Source organism: Podarcis melisellensis (genome assembly GCF_964234715.1).
Source record: "Podarcis melisellensis genome assembly, chromosome: Z".
NCBI lineage: Eukaryota > Metazoa > Chordata > Lepidosauria > Squamata > Lacertidae > Podarcis > Podarcis melisellensis.
The window spans coordinates 25,829,099-25,854,369 of NC_138547.1; the positions used below are offsets into that span (position 1 = coordinate 25,829,099).

Sequence of the window (25,271 nt, forward strand, 5' to 3'; positions counted from 1 at the left end):
TGTCGGCACAGCCCAAAGGGACACTTTCGTATTCTCACTTGCTCTCCCTGCAAAGAGCATTTGCTAATGGGCTGGAGAGAGTACTCAGAGGAATTAGTGCTTGCCAGTTCTGAGCCTTGGAGATCAACTTTCTGCCCCTTTACTCTGTGTGACTTTTGCTGTCTGTTTCTCAGAGACATTGTGCATTTGCTGTGGATTAGCTGCATGTAAGCTAGCCATGTTCATTAATTTCAGTGGGACTACTCTTGAATAGGACTAACATTGGCTGTAGCCCATAGCTGCCAAGGAATGAACAGGAGCCCCTAAAAATGGCCTGTATTGGGTCGGGGAGATCAGAATCCAACCTGCTGACAAGATCCTGATCCTTTTCCCTCGGGTATAATATTTGTTGGGAGGGGGAACTTTCAGACTCTAATTACTCTATGCGCTGCTTTCCTGCACCTCAAAGCAGCTTATAGTCAACAAAATACAAAACTGGAAACTGGAAAACATCAAATATCCATAAACAAACCCAGCAACCAGAGTACAAAAAGCAAACAAGGTCATTAAAGTATTCGGAGGAGAAACGTGTAAAATAATTGGAAACGGTGTTGTCTTAATATTTAGTAATCTTGTGTGGCACCAGAGAACTAGTTTGTTATCAAAAGCAAGGAAGTGAAGGAGACAGAGGACGGAAAGTGTTTGTGAGCCCACATTGGTCAGACCATGGCTTCAAGGTTGTGATTTCTGAACAAGGTACTTCTTCCTTGGGTATGTCCATGTTGACAGTTCAACTTCCTGCAAGACTTGGCCTCGCCTCTGTCTCCAAAGTATCTAACACTTACTCCACCAGCAAGCCATAGGCTCTCAAAGAGGAACTCCTTTGCCACTCATTTGAAAAGTGGGTTTTCTTTCACGTCATTAAGCAGTTCAGCCCCTTAAGCCTTGGATACCCAACGTGATGCCTCAATACTTTGTGGGACTACAACTCCCGTTATTTCTGACCATTAGCAATGCTGGCTGGGGCTGATGCAAGTTGGAAGTCCAACAGCATCTGGAGGGCTGTGTGTTGTCTTAAACTGTTCATGTCAAAATTTATTTACTGACGGGTGTAAGAATCTTTGAGATTCCTAATGAAATCGCTGTAAACTCACCTCAGGGATGGATGATCAATGGTAGAGCACCTGCCAGTTTCTTTCCCCTTCCCCAAAATGTTGACCTTAGAGACTGGGAGCATTTGTTAGTAGGAGCTTTTAAAAAGCAAGCAAACAAACGAACCCAACTCTATCATAATTTGAGTGCTCATTTACATATAATACCCCTTTCAGAATACTGTACATTCAAAACACTTGCCCCAGATGTACATAAATCCGAGACCAGACTTACAGCCCATTAGCTGATCCCTGCTATATGAGCTTGCTCTATTCTTTATATGGCCAACACTGATTTTCCTTCCCTGCTTCTGGTGGGGTTTTTTTTTCTTTGTCTGTTTAAATATCTATGTTCACAATCGTATGGGTCCTGTTTTTATCTTCCTATATACATAAAAATTTAAGGCTGTCATCACGCAGCCACCATTAGAGGATTTGGAGTGCCACATCACAGGGTAGGGGATGTGGGGGGTGGGAGAGAGCCAGATTTAAAAATGGCAATTTTAAACAACAGCAGTTTGGATGAAGGAAGGATGGAGACACACAGAGGAGTTGCGATGGGATGTGGAGTTTGAAAGAGCTGTGAGGGTTTTGGGTGAGGTGTAAAGGGGCAGGGTGGGGAATTGGCAAGAGGCTTGAGGGGTGGGGTTGGTGAGCAATGTAAGCTGGGGGCAGCCCCTGTTGATTATATACTTGAAGAATCATATACCACCAGTTTTAATTTTCATTTATTTGTTTATTCCAAGAACAACAGCAGACTATGCAAGTGGTTAGGGATAGGGAGAACATCCTGAATGAGGGGATGCTACATTGGGGAAGGCGGGCTTTGGCTATGGAATGTTAAGGCAAGGGGTTTGTTGAAGGGAGGTGAAAGAGGGGAGGTGGGTAGAGAGGATTTGCTGGCTCGGAATGGTTTGGGAAGCTAACTACCTCTCATTGCATTAATCCCAGACTCCAGTTTGCTGTGATTTTGTATACATTAGTCCTCAGATAAGCATAGCCATTTTCAGTGTCAGCTTCTGCAAATGTGCTCAGACCATTTGCAGAAAATTGAATGGTCTGAATACAAGTATTGTAAAATAACTCTCTCTCACACACACACTCTACTCAGCACAATACTGTCCAGGTGTTTTGGACTACAACTCCCATCATCACCTGCCATCACAACTGATGGGAGTCGTGGTCCAAAACACCCGAAGGGTGCCAGGTTGGGAAAGGATGTTTTCTACCTGCTTCCCTGGGAGATGCAAAATGGCTTACAATAAATTATGCAAATCGAGGGATTCTTGTTTCTTCCCTTCAGTGGGCAGCTTCATTTGCCTGAGTCTGAGTTCTCTCCAGAGATTTGGATTCTAGCCTTGCCTGTTTTATCTGAATGTCACTGAGGTTTATCTTCAAGGATCACACAGCCCATTAGAAACCCTATCACTATTAACAAGGGCTCCAGGACAGTTGGAGCAGATGGATGAAATCCATCTTACCTCCGGCACTCCCCAAACGGGTCAGCGCCTGAAGAGAGAGCACAGGTTGGAGAGATTTTTAATTGATGTGCTGCCCCCTCCCTCCAGTAATTGCAAAAAGAGCTCACAATGCACAAAACGCCCAGCAATGATATGTCATTCAGAAGACATATTGCATCGTGCTCCCTGCTTCCCTGAGCAGTATGATTTTCCAAGGGTGGTGCTTTGGGTTTCCTTTCAATGAAAGATCATTGGAGACCTAATGATTTTTTGTTTTGTTTTGTTGTTACTATTTTGGTTTACTTACTAGTTCCCATGTTGGAGCATGAAAGGGCATTGACAGGCAGCATTGCACTCTGAAAAGCAGCAGATCAACTCCCCCCACACCAGACCTCCCCCCTCACACACAGAATGGTAGCTTAAACCCCCCTTTCCCTTCACTTTACCCTCTCTGCCCCCAGTAATCAGATAACAACCTTGATCCCTTTGAAGATGCTATTCTATCAGCCGCTTGGGAAGCACGATGAGCCTATTTATTTATATATAAACATATATATACATTTTGCAATCAAGCAGTGCATCAATTCCATGAAATAAAATAAATAAATGCCCCCCCCCATTACCAATTTAGAGAATGGCTGTCCCCTCGGTCCATCCCCCCGCTCCCAAAATATGGTGTCTGATTGGCTGAGCCTGCCATCACTCTCACCCTGGGCTTGGAAATGATTCAGTTTAAAATGGTGAACAGTTGCAGCCTTGGGGACAGTGAGCAGCACTTCACTTCCTGGCATGGGCATGGCCAAAGGGGGGCAGTAGGGGCAGCTGCCCCCCCGACCAAGTAAAACAATAGAAATACTTAACTAACTGACCAATGACATCAGTCCTGCCCCCCCAAACAAAAGTCCTGGCCAAGCCCATGCTTCCTGGTGCAGGACCATTTGGTGCTGCCAGTTCCCTAGCCTCTGGCTGCCTGGGGAGGAGGGCACCCAGGCTGTTTGGGTAAGGTGGGTACCTAGGCTCTAACTGCACCAGTTTCTGGCTCTAACTGCACCAGTTTCTGGTGGTATGAGTTCTTGCCCCAGAATATGTGACCTTTCATGCCAGATTTGGCCTGGGACATGTGCAGGAAGATTGATTTTGCAAAATAGAGGCCATTTTATCCAGTGGGTCATTAATTACACCGTAGTATCGTCTGCAAATTCTTTTACATACTTGTTCAAAAATGCCACTTTAAGGTGCAGCGAGGACTTCCAACACTTTCTAGTTAAGCTGATTCTGCAAGAATGGCAGTGGCATTGCCAGACAAGGCACTTCCGGAGGACACAACACCCATCTCCCTTTAGCAGTAACCCCGATAGTTTAGAATATTGATCTTGCAACCTTTTTGGAAGCAGCATTGCTGGCAGCAGCACTGCCCATTTCTATGCATCAGATGAACTCTGTATCTGAAAAGCTGTTTGTGTTCCAAATTGGTCCATGACTCATTTAACAGTAAGATTTAAGTGGCTTTTCTAAAATGTGTAGGCTTTCATTGTAGACATAATGTAAATGCATGCATGACTTTTCCTTTGCTTTAATCAATAAGCATGCACTTGAGTGTGTGGCTGTTTATAGAAATAGATGTAGATCTTGCAAAGGCTTTAGAATGACACCTTGCCGGGTAGTAAATACACAAAAGTGGTATCCTAAGAACAGATCAATCTTGATGGAACTGCTTGGCTGTAGAACAAAAATGCTGCCATCTGCTGGTCTTATGGAGAAAGGCAACCTGATTTTGCAACTTGAACAAATATTTTGTTCCCTTGCCCCTTTTTTGGAAGATAGGAAGCTGCCTTATAGTGAGTCAGACCATTGATCCATCTAGCTTAGTATTGTCTACACTGACTGGCAGCAGCTCTCCAGGGTTTCAGTCTGGCAGTCTTTCCCAGCCCTTCCTGGTGATGCTGGCGGTTGAAGCTGGAATCATCTGCATGCACCACAGGTGTTCTGTCACTGAATAGTGGTCCCACCCCATGAGTTGATACCAGTCCAGTCTGGCTCCCCGTTTTTTGTTTTCTGTACCCCTCCATTCTACGCCATCCCTCTTTTAAATTGCAAATTACACTTATCCACACAGAGGCTGGGAGGGGCTGGCTTGTCTTACCGCCTCTGTGTTTCTCAGGTGGTTTGAAAAGGACCATGCAGAACACCTGTCTGTGGGAAGTGTTTGGCTGTACATTTTGTAGACTACAGTTTGTCTTCCCGCAGTATAAACACTTTGCTTCTTGGAAATGTTGCGTTAGATAATATCTTGGCCTCGTTTCCCAGATAACTGTTTATGGGTTAGAGAAGCTGAGCTTCTCTTTAATGTAAACACTTGGTGGCTATCCATAGTGGAAAAATGTGACTTTAAATACCAATAATTATTGTTGTTGTTGTCAAGACTGGGTTGCATACTGCTGTTTAAGCAGTGGCAGTGGTATGGCCGTATTAGGGGCTTGGAGGGGGCTGTCTCAGTATATTCTTACCACCCTCCGCACAGGTTGGGGAAGCAGACTTTTTATAACTTTTTTTTAATTGTTAGAATAATACATAGAGCAAAAAATACACAGTGTGAAATATTATTTTATTTGTGAATTGCCTTTTACATATATGTCTTCAGGCAATTTACACGCATCTTGAAATTATTTAGAAATTAAATAATCAGTCAATCAATCAGAATAATAAGAAAGCAGAAATAGTTTTTGAAGCAGTGCTTAACCCCCCCCCCCAAAAAAAACCCCCCTCTGAAGCTAAGTTTAAATACCATACAAAAAGACACCCAGCATTTTCATCCAGCTGGAAAAGCCTATCGAAACCATAATGTCTCCAGTTGTTTTAGGAAAATGCAGATAATGGCTGTCTGTTGTATCTCAAAAGGGATGCTGTTCCACAGAATAGAGGCAACCACATTGAAAGCCCTTCCTTAAGTAGGCTTCTGATATTTGAGGGACTTTAAGGAGTCCTGCAGAATGCTACCCAAGTGGATAGCCATGTTATCTTTTAACACCAGCCTAAAATATTATAGCTGGCTTATCCCCATCAACTCAAAGTTCATTTGTGATAATAACAAACACCCCAAAGCTAGTATTCTCCAAGGCCCATCTCTCTCTCCTACCCCATTCCACCAAAATGTGTTGAAATTCTGCATGGGTTTCCAAATGCTGCAACTGTATGAGTCCATTGGTTGATTATAAATACAGCTGTGTGATACACACACACACACTGCTTGATTGTAAAAGAAAAACCCTTTAAAAACTCAAAATGATTTACGTAAAGAAGAAAAGGATAACATTATCAGTAAAAAACTGTTTTAAAAAGCTATTGAAAACATTCCATTTTATCCATGTTGTGAACACGTCCCTTAAATTAAGTTTTCTTTTAAGTCGAGATTATTTATAACCTCCTTTTAAATGTTGGCCCTGAAGAAAACAACAGAAACCCAGGTATACACCAGTACTGATTGTTTCAGTCCAATTTGGCCACAGCACACAGGCTTTCTTCCAGTGCTGACCTCATCTTCCTCAGTACTGTAGATTTACTCTTTGTTCCAACAACCCTGGACGGACAGAAGGTAAACAATGAAGAAATTAGTATAGGCCACAAATCCTTCATTGCACTCCTTGGAAAGAATCAAGCCCCTTACAGGATCAAGGCCAAACTGACTTCCTGACAAGCACCGTCAACTTATAACCTTTTCTTTCCTTTGTCACAGATTCCGGAGACAGCCTCTCCCACACCACCACTTCCCCGCAACCTTCACCAGCCGCCTCTGCCCACGCCTTGAGGGTTGCAGACCCTTCCCTTTTGGCCGACCAAGCTGCTGCGGATGCTTCTGCTGCAGAGGAGACAGCAAGCGAGTCAGAGTCTGTCTTCCTTCCTGACTATCTGTTCTTATCAAACTGTGAGACCGGAAAACTCAGTCATGTCAGGTATCACCATAACTCTCTCTGATACAACCTTCCTCCAACCTTGTGGCCTTCCAGATGTTGCTCAAGTACAACTCCCATTAGCAACCGTGTCCTGGCTAGGGCTGCTGTGAGTTGTGGTCCAGAACATCTGGAGGCCAGTGGGGAAGGTTGAGTGCCTTTCAGTTTTGGGGAGCAAAACAGGGTTATTCCCAAAGGAAGTTTGGGTCTAAGCGGACTTAGCACATAGAAGTACATAAGCTCATAAATTGTGGTCATATGTAAACCTTATATTTAAAGCTCTATGGTGCCACTTTAAACAGTCACAACCTCCCCCAAAGAATTCTGGGAGCTGTAGTTCATTAAGAGTGCTGAGATCCCTATTCCCCTCACAGAGTTACAGCTCCCAAAATTCTTTGAGGGAAGCCATGATTGTGTTATCATAGTGCTTTGATTGTATGATGGGAATGCCACCTAGGTTGGTGGCTGAAGTAAGATTCAGCCATGGCAATGACACAGAGCCCTCCACACCTGAGGGCATAAAGCTAGCTTAGGAGGCACAGGGTAAGCTATGTGGCACATAGCTCTGCCTGCTCTCTGCCTCTCAGCATCTAAGGCCTTAGGTAGCTGCCTCTCTTTGCATCGTAGGGCCAACTCTGTCAAGTTGATGTTAATATTTCTCCACATGGTTGCATTGCTAAGTATTTTTCAGAATGTTTTTCATTGGCCGATGGGCCAGACCCATTGTACGTGCAGCTCTTTCTACATTTTAGTAAGGGTGCGGGAAATCCAGGGCTGCATACACACCATGCACTTCAAGTTCATTCTGCTTCCCTAGAAAAGATTCATAGGAAGCATAGTTTACTCCTCCCAGGGCTACAATTGCCAGCACCTTTAACAAACTACAGGTACCAGGATTTTGTGGTGGGGGGAGTAATGTGATTTAAATGAATGGGTATACACAGCCTAGATAGCTTCTTCTGTTTTTATAATTCTAGGAAATGGTCTTACCATTGGACCATTGGACCATATAACTCAGCACTCTCAACATGGCTGGCAACGGCTCTTAAGGTTTGCAGTCAGTCTTGCCCAATCCCTACTTGGGTATGCCAGTGGTGGGCATGGCCAGAGGCAAAAGTGGGAGTGGCCAACACTGAAGCAAGCAATAGATGTGACTTTGTACAACACACACACGCACAACATACACATCTCTCCATCCAGACATGGGAAAGGCATCTCAGTTAGAGGACATATTCCAATCAGTAAAAGTGCTCAAGAAGTGTGTAGAGGGGTATGAGAATCCTAGGAACCAGCTAAAAGTGCCTGTAATTCCCCATTTCTTCTCCTGCTTGTCACCTAGGTTGGTGGTTGAAGTAAAATTCCACAATGGCAATGAGACAGAGCCCTCTACACCTGAGGGCATTAGTTCCTTATTCCAGTTGTAAATTTTCCCAAAAGAAAGAACAGTCCTACCCTTCTGGCTCCCTCATCACATTCTGTTCTTGCTTTGGTGGGGAGACAGCTACCCATGTTTCCACTGAAAGAAAAATGCAGGAAGCCATAAAAGTCAACCTGACCTATAATCCCCAAATTTCTTCTTTGTGCTTAAAATGGCAATCAGATGCTGAATATTTTGAAACCGAAAAAGCCCTCCAGAGTGCCTCTTCAAGTCAATATCTACTTTGTTTTCAATGATGGCTGTAACAATAACATGAGTACCACAAATGCATCCACAAGAGAACAACATAATTGCCCCTACAAATAAAATTACTCCTCTATATTGTAGTCAACAAAATGTTCTCCTCAATGGCTTGTCCTAAAAGCTTTCCTGGAAAGGCAAGGTAGAAATGAATAGAATAAAGGGGTGGGGGATAATTTAGGACACAAAACAAAATTAAGCACTCTGGAATCACAATTATTTCAATGGTAGTGAGAGTTAAGTAAATCAGTGAGAGTCGATGCCTCAGTTTTAGCACAAAGGCTAAAACAAAACTAAGTATTTTGTTGTCCTTTAACTCTGATACTGTTTAGAGGAAAGTAAAAATTAAACAAAAACTTGTGGGATGAAAAGCAAATCCACTCCCCACCAGGCAAGTATGAAATCACTATATTAAAAATGTTCATACCATGTTTTTCAGCAAATTCTGGAAATGAAATAGGATTGTTATTCTCAGAATTGACCTCATATTCCACCAACTACCTCAAACTAAGCAGAATGCAGAGCTATCCAGCAGTGGGAACGGGATGTTTAAAGCAGTATTTGGAGATTTTGACAAGATAAGAATGTGCATCCCTCATGTCCATCTAGATTGCAATGACATTTGGGGTGGGGGTGGGGCAGAACCAACAAGTCAACTATGCAACTTAATTTTTTGTTATCAACATCAACAGTGAATTCCATAATCATTCATCAGACAAGAACCACAATTAGCATATATATCCAAAGGCATGTCAGAACCATAAATTTCAGATTGCTTGATGAAGTTCCAAAGCAGTTTTTCCCATTCATTCCCAAGAGATGCTATTCTCTTTGGAGCAAAACCGCAATATGTGGTTTAACAATCAAATTCCTCTTCCCATGGAACTCTTGAGAATTTTTGCTCTGTGAGGTGAATAGGGGTCTCCTAAGAACTCTCAGCACCCATAACATATGTCAGTTTCCATGAATTTTTGAGGGAATCCAGAATTGTTAAAGTGGTATCACAGCACTTTCAATGTATGCTGTGAATGTGGACTAAAATAGAATATTTTTTTTAAAAAAAAAACATGCACACTAACCAAAATAATTTAATCATAATTTGAAGTATTGCTTGGAAAAAAGAGGGAAGAGTGGAATGAAGATGAGCACAAGAAGATTAAATTGGGCTGCTCAAGCCCCATTTTACACTAAATATCCTGGGAAGAATTAGGGCATGTGTCTTCTTTACATTTTTTTGTATTTAAAAAACCCTCATCCTCCCTGAACAATTCAGGAAGAAGGAAAGCAAAAGCACATTTCCCCCCTTTCTCATATTCACTGGTTTGCTTAGTTAAGAGATTTCTTACCTGCGCTTCACCACAAGGTCCCTGGGTGGGTTACAACCTGAAGGAGCATCTCCACTCCCATTATTCAGCCCGGACACTGAGGTCCAGCTCCAAGGGCCTTCTGGTGGTTCCCTCACTGTGAGAAGCCAAGTTACAGGGAACCAGGCAGAGGGCCTTCTCAGTAGTGGCACCTGCCCTGTGGAATGCCTTTTCACCGGATGTCAAGGAGATAAATAAGTGTATTACTTTTAGAAGCCATCTAAAGGCAGCCCTATATAGAGAAGTTTTAAATGTTTGATATTTTATTGTGTTTTTATCTTTTTCTGGAAGCTGCTCAGAGTGGCTGGGCAACCCATGCAGATGGGTGGCATATAAATAATAAAAATAGTATTAGTATTCATATTACTATCCTATAAAATCCAGTAAAACATTGAAACCAAACCAGATAAATGTACATCCAACAATACAAGCAGTCTCACAAACATCACGCAAATATAAAGGTATGTCTGCAGCAAACGATGGAAACTATATAATGAGGCAGTACTGAGCTAGGTAAGGCAACTTCCCATCCCATGGTAGGGAAAATAGGGCACTGCCTCACCAATCTCAGTTTACCGTCACCCAACCTACACCCAGCTGATTGCATTCGTACTTTCAACCAGTCACAGAGTGGCTTTGCTTTTCGTTGATTGTTGCTGCTCTTCCTTCCTTCCACCTTACCAGTGGCCAATGGGCACTGGCCACCACTGTTCCTATGTTCTGCAACATAAGTAACACCTATACTATTTTTCTTTTCTTTTCCTTTCAGGTGCCACAGCTGGTCCAATTCTGACCGATCCCTGGAGCAGACTTCATCAGACGATGTCTTTGTTGACTTTGTGGCATCTCAGCCCTCACTTTATCTACAGCCTTCTGGCATCCTGCTGCAAGAGATGCCCCAGGCAATGGGTCATGGGGCTCTTCTCAAGAATGCAGATTCAAGCGGTCCCCCTTCTAGTGATTTCTCCTCTTCCTCCCCACTTTCAGGACCTCCCTTGACACCAACCTTAATGGTTGATAAAAGCCCGAGTGCTCTTTCCTATGGCATTACTGAACTTGATGTTCTGGGCAATACACCACCACCAAGGCCTCCTAAGCCAACCCACTTCACAGACAAACGGGCTGAAGAGCCATCCAGTGGGGTCCTTCAGAATGGACACGTTGGGATCTCGTGTGCTCAAGGGGCATTGGTGCCAAGGAGAATCTCCTTGTCTGGATTGGACAGCATGAGAAGTTGGAGAGGTAAGGATGTGAATGGTCTTGTCTGTTAAGAGTTGGCCTTCCTGAGCTCATAATTTCCACCCTTACTCCATAGCTGGGAATGGGAGGAATTATCAGTTTGAGTTCTCTAGGTTTCTTGTTTTTCCCATCTTAAATTCAGTTCTCCATGTTTCTGTAGCAACTCATGAATTTTTGTTGTTGTTGCTGTCAAAAAAATCCTCCTGAACATTCTTCAGTGTTTAGGTACATATTTATCCTAAAAAACGCATTTTTGCCTGCAATTTTGACTGATGTGCACATTTTTGGAAGCAATTTCTCTTATCCTAATGCATTTTTGTATGTTATTTTGATGAATACTATCATTTTTACACACAGTTGCCCTTAACGTTGTTTGGTTGGAGAACTGCATCACATTGCAAACATGGGAGAAGTTCAGATTTTGAAGGGTGGCTTAGTTTTGGTTCTCCTATTGCTCTGGAAACTCTGAATTTGATAAATTCGGCTTTAAATGCAGATTGAACTAAATCCTCCCCACCCCAATCCCTATCCGTAGCACTGGTCTTCAACTAGTGAGTTAGGACCTACTGCTGCTATAGTGCTTAGTGAAGGAAGACTTCTTAATTTTTCTGGTGCTGATTATTGTTTTGATGTCTTTCATCTTTGCTGGTTTTGAAGGGAGGGTTGTGTGTTTGTATTTTATGCTGCTCTTGGTGATGTTACTATTCTTATTCTGGTTGTTGTTGTTTTACATTGTTTGTACCTTTTCAAACTGTATTTACATTTTGTAAGCTAACCTTGGAATTTTATTGAAATGGTTGGGGGTACAAATGTCTCAGATAAATGAAATAAGCTTGCAGCTGTAACTGACCGTAAGCCATATTGATTGGTTTGCTCCCTGTGATGTCTGTCACAGGGCCACTCCAGAACAGTTTTTTCAACTTTGGAAAAACTGAGATTGTGTGAGTGTTTTATCTTAAATAAGTGAGGAAATGAACATTCTGTTGAATGAACACACTCCCTGTGCTTAAGTAAAGAAGACTGATAACCAAGTTGAAACGGCAGAATAAGGAGGCTGTACTGGTTCCTATGAGCTGTAATCTGAAACATCTGGAAAATATGAGGGAGGCAAAAGCTGGACAAGACAATTGACCATAGGAACATTTTAATTAGTATGGCCATTCACATTTTGAAAGGAAGAGTAAGTGAAGTCCTCCTCGTCCTCCTCCTCCTTACCCTGCCCTTCACCAGCAGATCCAAGTGAGGGTTATAATAAATTAAAAATCAGTGTTGTTTGTTGTTTAGTCATGTCCGACTCTTCGTGACCCCATGGACCAGAGCACGCCAAGAACTCCTGTCTTTCACTGCCTCCCGCAGTTTGGTCAAACTCATGCTGGTAGCTTTGAGAACACTCTCCAACCATCTCGTCCTCTGTCGTCCCCTTCTCCTTGTGCCCTCCATCTTTCCCAGCATCAGGGTTTTTTCCAGGGAGTCTTCTCTTCTCATGAGGTGGCCAAAGTATTGGAGCCTCAGCTTCAGGATCTGTCCTTCCAGTGAGCACTCAGAGCTGATTTCCTTCAGAATGGATAGGTTTCATTTTCTTGCAGTCCATGGGACTCTTCAAGAGTCTCCTCCAGCACCATAATTCAAAAGCATCAATTCTTCGGCGATCAGCCTTCTTTATGGTCCAGCTCTCACTTCCATACATCACTACTGGGAAAACCATAGCTTTTACTATACGGACCTTTGTTGGCAAGGTGATGTCTCTGCTTTTTAAGATGCTGTCTAGGTTTGTCATTGCTTTTCTCCCCAGAAGCAGGCGTCTTTTAATTTTGTGGCTGCTGTCAGTGTTAAAAGCTGTTAAAACAAATGACAGTCACAGGAATAGGGTGGCTCTTGAAAACATTCTTCTCTGGTGTCAAAGGCCAGAATAAAGATGTGCGGCTTCTGCATTCGCCAACAGCTATATAGTGAAGGTGCCAGAAACACCTATTTAAGGAGGGAATGCCACAAATTAGGGGCAGTCACAGACAGTTTGCTCTCCCAAGCTGCTACCACCCTGAACTTCTGAGAATGGCAGAACTACCCAGAGGGCCCCCTGAGCTGATCTCAACATCCTACAATGGCCTGTAGTAGAAGGAGGGGGTCTCTCAGATGTTTGGGGCCTAAGTTGTTTAGGGCTTTAAATACTAGCGTGAGGATATTGAATTGGGCCCAGAAACAAACTGGCAGCCACAAACTGCTGCTGCTACTCCTGTTGCTTTTTAATATGCACATTGCACTGTATGGAACCTATTTTGTTTTAATTTATTAACAACTGTGTATCTCATCTTTCTGCCTTGAAGAGAGGCCCTCTGCACACCTTCAGATAATTCTGAAGAATGTTTTTACCAGCTCATTTTATCAGTGTCCAGTGCAGTTCTTGGAAGCTTTTGAGAGAAACACCCATCACTGGAAGTGTTATTCTCACTAACAGCCTTGAGTTGCCGGGGAAGCAGACTTTCTAAAAGCATGTGTGCTACTTTACACGTAAACACACAGACATGTGCACACACACAGCATATTCTTAAAGAGCTTTTCCAGACGGGAAACCCACAATTTTATTCTTTTGTCTATTAGTTTATTAATTGACTTGCAGTTTAACTCATTAGCTGACTACATTGCAGCTCTGATCTGTGTTGGCTCCAGGATTTTGACCACCCTAACCTGGAAGAGGGGACACGGGTGGCACTGTGGGTTAAACCACAGAGCCTAGAGCTTGCTGATCAGAAGGTCGGCGGTTCAAATCACTGTGACGGGGTGAGCTCCCGTTGCTTGGTCCCAGCTCCTGCCAACCTAGCAGTTCGAAAGCACATCAAACTGCTCCAGCGGGAAGGTAAACGGCGTTTCCTTGCGCTGCTCTGGTTCGCCAGAAGCTGCTTAGTAATGCTGACCACATGACCCGGAAGATGTACGCCAGCTCCCTCGGCCAATAAAGCAAGATGAGCGCCGCAACCCCAGAGTTGGCCACGACTGGACCTAATGGTCAGGGGTCCCTTTCCCTTAAACTGGAAGAACTGGACATGCAATTCGAAAATTCTCTTTGGCTGATCTTCTTGGATACTTTGTGCAAAGTAGAATGGGTAACACTGTGTGGGCAGTGGGGCCCCATTTTGCTCTAGGAGGCCCTGGCAAATGCCCAACCTTGCTCCCCTCTGGCCCCAGTTACTGCTGTTAATTTCTACATCCAACAATGTCCAGGGCACATATTGTGTGTGGCATCAATGTCCCACCTCACAATGGAGAACCCTCCATGCTCTCACTAGTACAGTGGTGCCCCGCAAGACGAATGCCTCGCAAGACGGAAAACCCGCTAGACGAAAGGGTTTTCCGTTTTGGAGGTGCTTCGCAAAACAAATTTCCTATGGGCTTGCTTCGCAAGACGAAAATGTCTTGCGAGTTCCTGCAAGGTTTTTTTCCTTCCCCCCCCTTTTCCCAAGCTGCTAAGCCGCTTATCAGCTAAGCCGCTAAGCCGCTTAAAGCTGATCCTGCTTCGCAAGACAAAAAAACTGCAAGACGAAGAGACTCGCGGAACGGATTCTTTTCGTCTTGCGAGGCACCACTGTATGCAAGTGGAACTCCTTCTGATGTAGTTTGAGTGCTAGAGACTGTGGCATGGAACAGGGCCTGCCCATACAGCCTCACATATCACCTTTCAGCACACAGAGGGGGCTGTGTGACACACTCCCCTCCAGAGTAAACCAAGCAAAAAAGGGATCTCTGCCCAGAGATGCTTTCGATCTGACTTTGCAAAAGACGGAACAACAGGAGAGAGTGGAAGTCAGTGGATTTGTTCAATCTCTCCTCCTCTTTGATTTGTCTGATCTCGCTCTCTTCTTCCCTGCATGATTTCTGCCTGGAAAAGGCTGTCACCAACCAGCTTAGCACAAACAGGTAATGAAATGGACAAACTTTGGATGTTTGGATATCTGAATCTGGTGTGTATAGTGAGGTTTGGGCACAATTATTTATGTTTGGTTAAGTACGTTTTCACATAGCGAGTGGAACCTTCAAACTGCACACAACAGGCTAGGATTGTATCCTCTAAGACCTACCTTTTGTTGAACAGCTAATTAAATTGCTATGGGTTTTCTTTTTTCTTTTTTTGATTTGCAGCTGACTTGGAAGGAAATTCCCTAAGACGCAGGGATAAGAGGCTTAGCTTGAATTTGGTAAGTGCAGTACTGTCTTACACACACACACACACACACACACACACACACACACACACCCTTATTTAGCATGGTTTTAGAAGTGAACATTAACAAGAAATTAACCAGCCTATGCTGTCTGATCAATATATAATAAATGGTTACCCAATCCAATGTAACAAAATAACAGTTAGCATTTTTTCATATGTTTAGGCCAAGGTTTCCCAAACTTGGTTCTCCCAACTGTTTTTGGACTACAATTCTGTGGTTGCCATATTTCAAACAGTGAACATCCGGACACAAAAGTTGAGCTCCAAAAAAAGAATTAAGTTCTCCCTCCCTATTTTTTAGGAAAATCGCCAAAAAATCAACACTTCCTATATAGGCTGCCATAATGCCTGGGATTTCCCAGACATTTCAGCTGCTTTTCATAAATTTCACCCAAACACTTTTTTCGATGGACAAATCTCGGCTATGTCCAGGTAATTCCAAACCTATGGCAGCCCTATACAATTCCCATCATCCTTGACCACTGGTCTGGCTAGCTATGGATGATGGGAGTTCTAGTCCAAAAGCTGGAGAACCAAGTTTGGGAAACACTGGTTTAGGTTGCAACTCTGTGCCCACTTACCTGGGAGTAAGCCCCATTGGACCAAATGGGCCTTATTTCTCAGTATGGTGGCAGTGGCTCTCCAGGGTTTCATACTTTCTCAGTGATGTCTGGAGACCGAACATGCTGCCTTTTGCATGCAAAGCAAGTGCTCTTCCGCTGATAATTTAATTAATTAATTAATTAATTAATCAATTAATTAATTATCCCTTCATGCAAGGATCAGAGGGTGGTTTACAATTGAAAAATATGAAATAAGGCTGAGGATATATCAAGGGCTCTGTCCTCCTTCCACTGTCTGTTTCTGCCAAGGATGGTGCAGTCAGAATGTTGCAAATTCAAATCAAAGATAATGAGAGAGAGAGAGAGAGAGAGAGAGAGAGAGAGAGAGAGAGAGAGAAGGAATTGCTCCATTACATACATACATACATACATACATACATACATACTGACATGGTAAAAGCTAAACCAAGGTTCTTCAGCCTTCGGACCCCAGATGTGGTTGGACTACAAGTCCCATCATGCCTGGCCATTAGCTAAACTGTCAGGATTATGGGAGTTGTAGTTCAACAAAAACATATGGTGATTGATTGATTGATTGATTGATTGATTGATATAACCCCAATCTGAATTGGACTCACACAATGAGAGGACAGGAATGGAGTGTCCAGAAAGAAGGACTAGGCGTAGAACACTAAACAAGAGCACTCCATGTTGCAACATTTTGTTGGAAGCCCCAACTGTCCATAATATTTATGTGTTAATTCGTTTTCCATTCCACATTTCAAAAGAGGTCTCTGGGCAGTTTACAAATACCAACAAAAAGGAATCGATGTAAGATATACAATGCCAATTCCACATTCAGAATGAAACAGTATTGATACCAAGTTTATTGTAATAATGATCACAATAATTCCACATTTTAAGTATGAACGGAAGGGATGTAGCTCGGTGGTTAAGCATCTGCTTTGCATGCAGGTTCAATCCCCGGCATCTGCAGGTGGAGTTGAGAGAGATCCTCGTCTGAAACCTTGGAGAGCTTCTGCCAGTCAGTGTAGAGGATACCAAGCAAGATGGACCAATAAGGCAGCTTCCTCTGTATGTTGTTCTAAAGTAACGTAATAAATTAAATATATTTAAACAATGTACCATATTTACTCAAATGTAATATACACCGTTTTCTGTCCAAATTACTTTCTGAAAATTAGGGTGCGCATTAGATTTGATGGTGCCAGCAAATACTTTTCTGGTTTCAAGGTTTTGAAAACTGAGGTGCGCTTTAGATGCGATGGCATTTGCATAAATATGGTACATTAGTAAGGCAGCTGAAAACCACAAAAGCAAATTATATACATGATTCAGGATTATATACATGAATCAGGTAGGTAGCTGTGTTGGTCTGACGCAGTCAAAATAAAATATTAAAAAATTGTCCAGTAGCAGCACCTTAGAGACCAACTAAGTTTGTTCTGGGTATAAGAAGTGTGCATGCATATGAAAGGTTATACCCAGAACAAACTTAGTTGGTCTCTAAGGTGCTGCTACTGGACACTTTTTTTAATTTTTAAAATTATATACAAAACAACAAAAGACATCACAATAATAATACTAATACAGTTATTAGTGAGTCGTCTTCCTCCTGGTTAGCCCAAGAAATCCAAACTTCCAGTATGCCATTTTTCAGACTTGAAAAAATATTAGGGTGGAATTTAACCCAGAGCTAAATGGGGTATGCACACAGGAAATGGGGTCTGTTCATGAGGGCCATACAAGAGAGGCCTGGAAGGTTGCATTTAGCTCCCAGGCTCCTCACTCCTGATGCAGGACTCCAGGCTAGTCAGGAGGCTGAACCTGAGAGAATCCTGGGCAAAGTGGATGGATAGGTCCAAGGTTTGGCACCTGATTTCTGATTTGGAGCCCTTCTGTTAACCAACTTTCCCTTTCCCTGTGCTTATTTCTGAAGCCAAGTCGTTTTAGCCCTCTCTACTCCAGCACATCAAATAGTTCCGAGGACAGTTACGTGCCAATGCACCCCAGCATCTCCCCACCGATCCCGGGATCTGACTGCACACCTGACGGCTACATTCCCATGAGTCCAGGCTCAGCTACATTTATCCGCTCTGCAGCCAGCATAGAAAAAATCTCCAGCCCTCTGCCCGAGCTCCCCACAGACCTGGAACCACCTCCGGTCAACCGGGATCTCAAGCCTCGTCGAAAATGTGAGCTTGTCTTTCCGCAAGCTGTTTTTCAAGCACCTCTATGTGTTTATCTTGGGAGTTTCAGGAGTTGATTTGATGAGTCCAGTAAGTGGATATCGGGGACAGTGAACAAGTCCAGGACAAATTCAGCCTGGGGCATGTCCAGAATACAGTGGCTAGGTCTGCAAGCTCCCATTTTAGTTTTCCACAGTGCCTTCACTGGCACTCTGCTTCCAATTCTGGTGTGAGTGGTGTGAAGCAAGTAAAAGTTGGACTGGGCTGAATGGGGGTTTGCTTGTGCTGCCAATCAGATTTGATGACACCTGCAAACCCTTGTGGGGATTGATGAAGCTTTCCGGGTTGTGGCTGTGCCCTCTTGGTTTGATTTCAAACTATCCACGTGAAAATGGGCCACCTGCTGTCATGGTGATGACAGGAGATTGGCAGGTGCCTTGCCCACAGAGGAGTGGGGACGTGATCTGCTGCCCAGATCCAGTTTCACAATCCTGAGGTAAGCCCAGGACTGAGGACCCACTAGTATATGAGGGACCCCCACCAGAGGCCCCTATGATTAATTTGATTTGCTCAAACTTGGAGCTGGCCTTGCAAAGGACAGAACAAACAGCTGACGTTTGAGCAAATACAATGTTCATTGGGTGGGTCACTTGTTAATTACAGGCTTGAGGTGTGTTTTTTCTATTCTCAGAAGTCACTCAAGAAGTAGGTGTCTTTGGGACTGCAGTCCTAGTAGTGGAGTTGGAAAGCCAGGAGGTTGGCCTGGCTTTCCAGAGGAACTAAACTGGTATCTGAACTGTACAAAATCTGGCCTGCGGGAGTGCAGGCCAGAACTATGTTAAAATAAATATGCAGAGGTAGATGAGATGGTTGAGGAAAAGGACTAGAGGCAGGAGATGTGGTTGTGGATGGGCTGTTGGTCAGGTTGCAGATGGGAAGAGATGGAGGGGCTTCATTGCTACTTGGTGAACAAGATGCTCAGACCAAGCCTGGAGCAACAGTTTTTTAGAGCCAGCCAGGTCCCCATTGGTCGCCTCAAATCACCAGACCTGGCTTGTGTTGATGAGATTGCAGTACCTTCCCTGATCATTAAAAGGGTGGTGCTGTTACCCTGGAAAGATCAGACCAGTAACTCCTGCAGCCTGTGAGCTACTTTGGAGTAGCAAGAATATTTATTTTATTGCATTTATATCCCACCTTATATCCCACCTTTTCTTTAAAGGAGAACATAGTTCTCACCCTCCTCAATCCCTACAACAACCATGTGGGGTAGGTTAGTCTTAGTGGCAGTGATTGATCACCCAGTGAGCTTCATGGCAAGTGGGGATTTGAACCCTGGCCTCCAAGGTCCTGGTCCAACACTCTAACCACTACACCACTGTGGCTCTATAAAGAAATTAAGGAAGCTCTGCTACCTGGGTCCACAGTATGAGCCCCCTGATGTCATAAACTTCCTTTCTTGGAACTGCTTCCATCCTGTTAAGTAACCGGCTACCCACACAGCAAGTTTACAACCGGATCTGCCCCTGTCCTTGGCCAGCTCTGTGGCAGTAAGAAGTCTTCTCTCTTTAAATCTTCAGTCCGACCACCTCCGCTGGACCTGCGAAACCTTTCCACCATCCGAGAACATGCTGCCTTAACCAGGACGTGGACTGTGCCTTAGTAAGTGGGTGTGAAACCTGTCCCAACAATTTTTTTAGGAGATTGGTCTTGGCAGATGGTTGGAGGAACTATTAAAGTAGTATCCCTGGATCTCAGTATGGGGGGGCATTTACCTAGTATCCTGCTGTGCTGTATGGTTCATGAATGAACAGCTTACTGCTCTTTCACCAAACAGGTCTCGCACATACACTCATGCCTAATACACACATCACAAAGCAGAGGTAAGTGTCAAAATAAGTACACACAGAATACATTTTTTAACTATAATGTCATAATATGTTTGAAGAGGCATACCAAGTCAAAGGGCATATAGGGTTTTTCACACTTACCTTTTTCTGGTGGCATAGTTGCTCCCTTTGGTTTTCTGTTTTGTTTTGTTTTGTGGCATTGCATACTGCCATGTGCCACTGTTATTATTCAGTTACTATTTCAGAATAATGTACTGAAAAAGAAAAGAAAATTTTCTTCTTCTTCTTCTGCCACATCAAATCTCACATTAAGTTTTGGCCTTGAGGCCAGAAAGGACATCACCACACCTGATTTATACCCAAACAACGTTACTATAATTCACTTAAGCTGTGGTTTTACTTGCAGAGAAGGAGAGCAAGTTTAAACGGCCAGTGTTTATCTGCCTTTTATATTTCTAACATACTGCCTCTACAAGCTTCCGTACTAGTAACAAACACAGCATGTATTATTTGCAACTAAATAGAGCCAGTATACAATCCTGGAGCATAAATTCCACCTAGGCTGGATCTAGACACATCAAAGAAGTGTTTCAGTTAAACGAGTTGCAAATTTTGTAAGAGAAATTGGGTTGGTAAAAATGGAACTCCACAGCGCCATCTGGTGTCACAGTATTAGAATGCATAAACCGCATCTAAAGCACTTCTTCTTTGCCAATGTAGCCGAGTTCCTAGTCTGTGTGCCTGATGCACACATCTGCTTAGGGAAGCAACTGAAACAATCATTTCTGTTTCTAAACCCATGTAAGGCATAGGTGTAAGATAATTCACTTGAAGATAAACTTTCTAGAAGGAAAGGGTAGTGGTAGAGTTGGGAAGAAAGGTGTTTCCCTGTGACATGGAAAGTAATTTGCATGCTGTTTAGTGAACAAACTCCAAATATTCATGATGTACACAGCAACATGTGCAATATATGGCCTATTGTGTCATTATAATGCTCAACCTCAAGTCAAAACTACATATTTTTGCTCTTGTTCATAGAATTTTGAATAGAGCATTTTTTGCATAGAAAAGCAGACTATGTTTGATGAAGGGCCATGATTATGTGTGCAAATTATAATATGTTTGTATTATGTTCAGATAACATTTTAAACCAGGTTTGTTTAAGTCTTAGTGGAACTTGATATTTAAAATCCTATATAGATTCTTAAAATCTATTTTATAATTTCAGTTTTTTAGAAAAATCAATCCTTGCTCTGAAAATTTGCACTTTTTGCATTTTATGCTAAGGTTAGTAATATAAAAAATAAATAGGAAGCTGACTTGACTATTACTTGAAGATGACATTTCTAAGATCAAGTGTAGTGTAGCTGTGAATGTTGAACAAACATCAGCCCAAAGCAAACATCATTTGATACTCTGATTCGGTTGCACTGTTTTTGTGAGTTATGGGCAAATAAATTGTGCTTCACATGTAGTGTTGACCCAACCTTGTTTAGTTTTAATGACGTTTCTTTTAAACATTAGCATTCCTTACAGGAAAATTATTTATATATTGTCTCATTCCACAGGGAGACTGTAAGCAAAGTTTCTAAACAAACTTTCAATACAAATTCTGTGGATCTCATCCCTGCTTTTTAAGAAGACAAGAAAATGTTTTTCTTTCCTCCCAAAATTAAATTGGCTTCAATTAAACAGAGAGATTTGCATCATTCTTGCTTTAAGACAGCACATGTATTTGCAAGTTCAGTGGTGATCTTTGGAGCAGGAATAACCAACGCAGTGCCCTCCAGATATTGTTGCACTGCAGCTGCCATCACCCTGGACCTTTGGCCATGCTGACTTGGACTAAAGGGAGTTTGAATACAACAAAATTGGGGAAGGGCCATAGCTCAGTTTTAGAGCATCTGCTTTGCATGCAGAAGGTCTAAGTTCCAAAACCTGGAAGCTCCAGGTAGGACTAGGGCAGAATCCTGTCAGTCATTGTAGACAGTATTGAACTAGATGGACCAACAGTCAAATTTGGTTTAAGGTAGTTTCCTATATTCCTAATATCTGGTGATCACTACATTGGCTATCCCTACCTTGAGGGGTTCCTGCCTTTCTCCTGGCACCCCAGGGAGTTTCCTTAGTAAACCAGATTAGGTGGATATGTAGTTATTCTATCTTCACAACTGTTCTGCTCCAGCGGATGACTCCAATGGAAAGAGCATTCTGGCTAAAGTAGGGGGTTCATGGAAAAAGAGGTCAGGTTCCTGCAAGCAGCGTTAGTTGTGGCAATGCAGGATTGGAATGGATGGCTCCCTGTGAAACTCCAGCTAGAGCAAATTGTATTAGCACGTACAAAGAGGTCAGGCCAGAGTTCAACATCCTGTTCTTACAGGATGTTATGGGAAGCCCATAAGCAGGACCTGAATGCAACAGCAGTAACTGGCATCCGTTGTGAATGTTGCTTCAGCAACAGATAACTCATAACTGAGTATTTAAGTGGAGGTTAAGTGGTTAGCTTTGCCCACAATGGGAGAAGCCTATTTAGTTAAAAAGGCCTTGCTTGTTTCAGCAGCCATTTGAGAATTTTGGTTGCGGCTACAGAGTTAATTCAGTATATTTCAGTATTGTTGTAAGAAGCAGTAAGCTTGTTACCCGTTCCTTCCACTTCTTCTCCCCAGCCTATTTTCTTCATTCTCGCACATACATACATATACATACATACATACATACATAATAAATAAATAAATAAATAAATGTGTGTTTATGTGTTAAACACAGGAATATATATTTCTATCGGTATTAACTGAGCCTAAATATCTCAGGCATTACTTTCTGAGAAATGTTCTGCTTTCATACCATGGGGCAAAACACTGGGGAGAGAAGTAATATCAGGAACATAATTCTAGACGGACAGAAGGTGAGAGGAGAAAGGGTTAAGAATCCCTTCCCCTCCTCCATACCTGTGCTCCAGCTGATTCTTCATGGCACCTGCTTTTCAATTAAAAAATCAAGTCCTCCATAGACTTTTCACCATCTGCTTTTGGGATGTTCAGCCTTCCCCAACTTGTTACCCTCCAGAAATTTTGGGCTACAGTTCTCATAATCTCTGACCATTGGCTGTTTGTGCAAGCGCTGATGGGAATTGTAGTCCAGAATGTCTGGGGGGGCTGGTCTAGTTTACCCTGAGATGGCGTCTGCTCCAGTTCTGCTTGTGAGTATGCACTCTCTCTCTCTTCACCGCTTCTTTCTTGGCCATTTAGCTGTGGATGGTGGCACATCATACTGATATTGTAACATCATATCCACTGTGTTGATCTGTTCCTCAGTACCTACTACTGGTCTACCAGAGTTCTGTCCTCTCAGAGGAGGCCTGTCCTCTCAGAGGAGGGGTAACCAGTGTGGTGCCCTTCAGAGGTTGATGTAGTACAAAGTCCATCACCTCCAGCCACCGTGGTCAATTGTTAGGGATGATGGGAGTTGTAGTTCAAACTAGGAAAGCGTTGTTGTTGTTGTTGTTTTTATACAGTGGTACCTCGGGTTAAGAACTTAATTCGTTCTGGAGGTCTGTTCTTAACCTGAAACTGTCTTTCAACCTGAAGCACCACTTTAGTTAATGGGGCCTCCTGCTGCTGCCGTTGCGCCGCCGCTGCACAATTTCTGTTCTCATCCTGAAGCAAATTTCTTAATCCGAGGTAATATTTCTGGGTTAGCGGAGTCTGTAACCTGAAGCGCATGTAACCTGAGGTACCACTGTACTGTTATTTCTATCTGAGGATGAGAGGGCAGTTTGCAATATAAAAACACAAAAATACATACCATAGTAATAAACAATAATAATACCCCACACACCAACCCAGTTTAAAAGGCCATAGTTTGTTTAATGAAAGGCATGGGAGAAGATGAATGTTTTTGTTGGATGCCTAAAGATACGTAACAAAGCACTACTTTTGCACACTTGAAGATCTGTTCTAGAGCCCTGAACCAGCTTTGTAAGATGCTTCCATTTGCATTTACCTGATAAAACCAGGGGGTGCTTGCCCCTGAAGTTGGTAAAAAGATGGGACATTGAATAAAAGGATAAAGTTCATTGATGAACACTGGAAATATCTAGCTTGCCAGCTTTCCTCTTAAGATCATGTCTTGAGAACTTGTGGTTGGTTTGAAAAACATTACACAGACATATCTGGCAATAGATTTGGCAGCTTTTTTTACTTTGTAAGAGGACTGAGTAGCAGACATTTCCCATGTGCAAATAACAAATCTTTTTGCAGATGATTCACGGTGGTTGCAGTTCCTCTGCATATAGTTGCAGTAGCTAATTAATTTGTTTCTGCCTCCAAAACTGTTGCTACCCATACAGCAAGACAAGTACTTAGGCCCCGATGTGATGGACATTTGCCTCTGTTTATGCTCCTTCCTTGACCATTCTTTGATGTCTGCAGCTTCCAATAATGCCATGGCGGCCATTTTTACTGTCAGATTCGATTGCAGAAATGACTAATTTCCCAAGAGGACACTGATGAGATTGTAACTTCCTTTGTTAGCTAACGTAACCTCTGTAGCGTTGCTGGGCTTTGGGCGGGCTTATTCCCCACACTGGGCAACGTCAGGTTTTGGCTTGGTTTCAGAGCATCTGTGAAAACTCTTCTTTGACTTCTCTTTTGTTTGTGTTTTGGGTTTCCCCCACCCTCCTCCTCCTCCTGCACTAGCAATCGAACAAGCTTTATCTCTCCAGAAAGAGACTGCATTAATTCAGCGAGAGTATTTGCCAGTTCAGTTTCCGGAGAGGAAGAAGAAAGTTACATTCAAATGGTAATCATTTTCATGCAACTCTCCTTTGACAAATCATGTGAGCGGAAAGGCTCAGAGAAGTCAAATTTTTCAGCCAAACATGTGGCAGGGGCTCCCCTTTGCCCTACTGAAGAAATTTAGTGCAGGCACACAAGGGCCAATTGACGCAGTGATAAGGGAAGCCTTTTTCCCATTCCTACAGATCTCCGTTGTTCCCACAAGTGTTGGTGGCACATCTCCAAGCAATCTCAAACATATACATGGTGATTTGCTGGAGGCAAAGAGAGAACCTCAAAATTTTCCCTACCATTTTTAGACAAGAGCCTTTATGGAACCCCTTAAGAGCGCACAAAACTCCAGGGAGATATGTTGGGGAAAGATTGTAGCTTGATGGTTGAGCTAGTGTTTTATGTACAAAAGATCCCATGTCTTATTCCTGTATTTCCAGCTAGGGCTGGAAAAGAGACGCTGCCTGAAACCCTGGAAAGTCATTGTCAGTAAGTGTAGATAACCTTTCCCCAACCTGGTGCCACCCAGATGATTTGGACTATGGCTCCTGCACGGTCAGTCATAAAGTATGCTGGGAGCTGTAGTATAACAAGCGGACCAGGTTGGGGAATAGTGGTGCAGACGTACTAAACTAGATAGACCAGTGGTCTGTCTCTGTATATGGTATGTTCTGAGCCCAAACATTACAAGGAAGGATTGTAGCACAGTAATAAAAGTAACTGCTTTACATGCTGTGGGGCTACATTCTGTCCTTACTATCTCCAAGCAGTGTTGGGAAAGACTACCAGAAACCCTGGATAGCCACTGCCAGTGAGGGCAAAAC

At 43.1% G+C, this 25,271-nt stretch overlaps 1 protein-coding gene across 6 annotated transcripts in view; it reads left to right on the forward strand.

Moving 5' to 3' along the window:
- The window catches only part of GAB3 (GRB2 associated binding protein 3), a 78,553-nt gene that overhangs the window by 49,390 nt on the left and 3,892 nt on the right, over positions 1-25,271 (forward strand). For 5 of the 6 annotated variants that reach the window (XM_081897410.1, XM_081897412.1, XM_081897411.1 and 2 more), the window contains exons 3-9: positions 6,324-6,540; positions 10,349-10,821; positions 14,953-15,008; positions 16,576-16,695; positions 17,561-17,816; positions 19,391-19,472; positions 24,358-24,460. In XM_081897410.1, coding sequence (XP_081753536.1) covers positions 6,324-6,540; positions 10,349-10,821; positions 14,953-15,008; positions 16,576-16,695; positions 17,561-17,816; positions 19,391-19,472; positions 24,358-24,460 — 1,307 coding nt within the window. The remainder of the gene's footprint in view (positions 1-6,323; positions 6,541-10,348; positions 10,822-14,952; positions 15,009-16,575; positions 16,696-17,560; positions 17,817-19,390; positions 19,473-24,357; positions 24,461-25,271) is intronic. The other variant, XM_081897415.1, reaches the window with a different exon arrangement.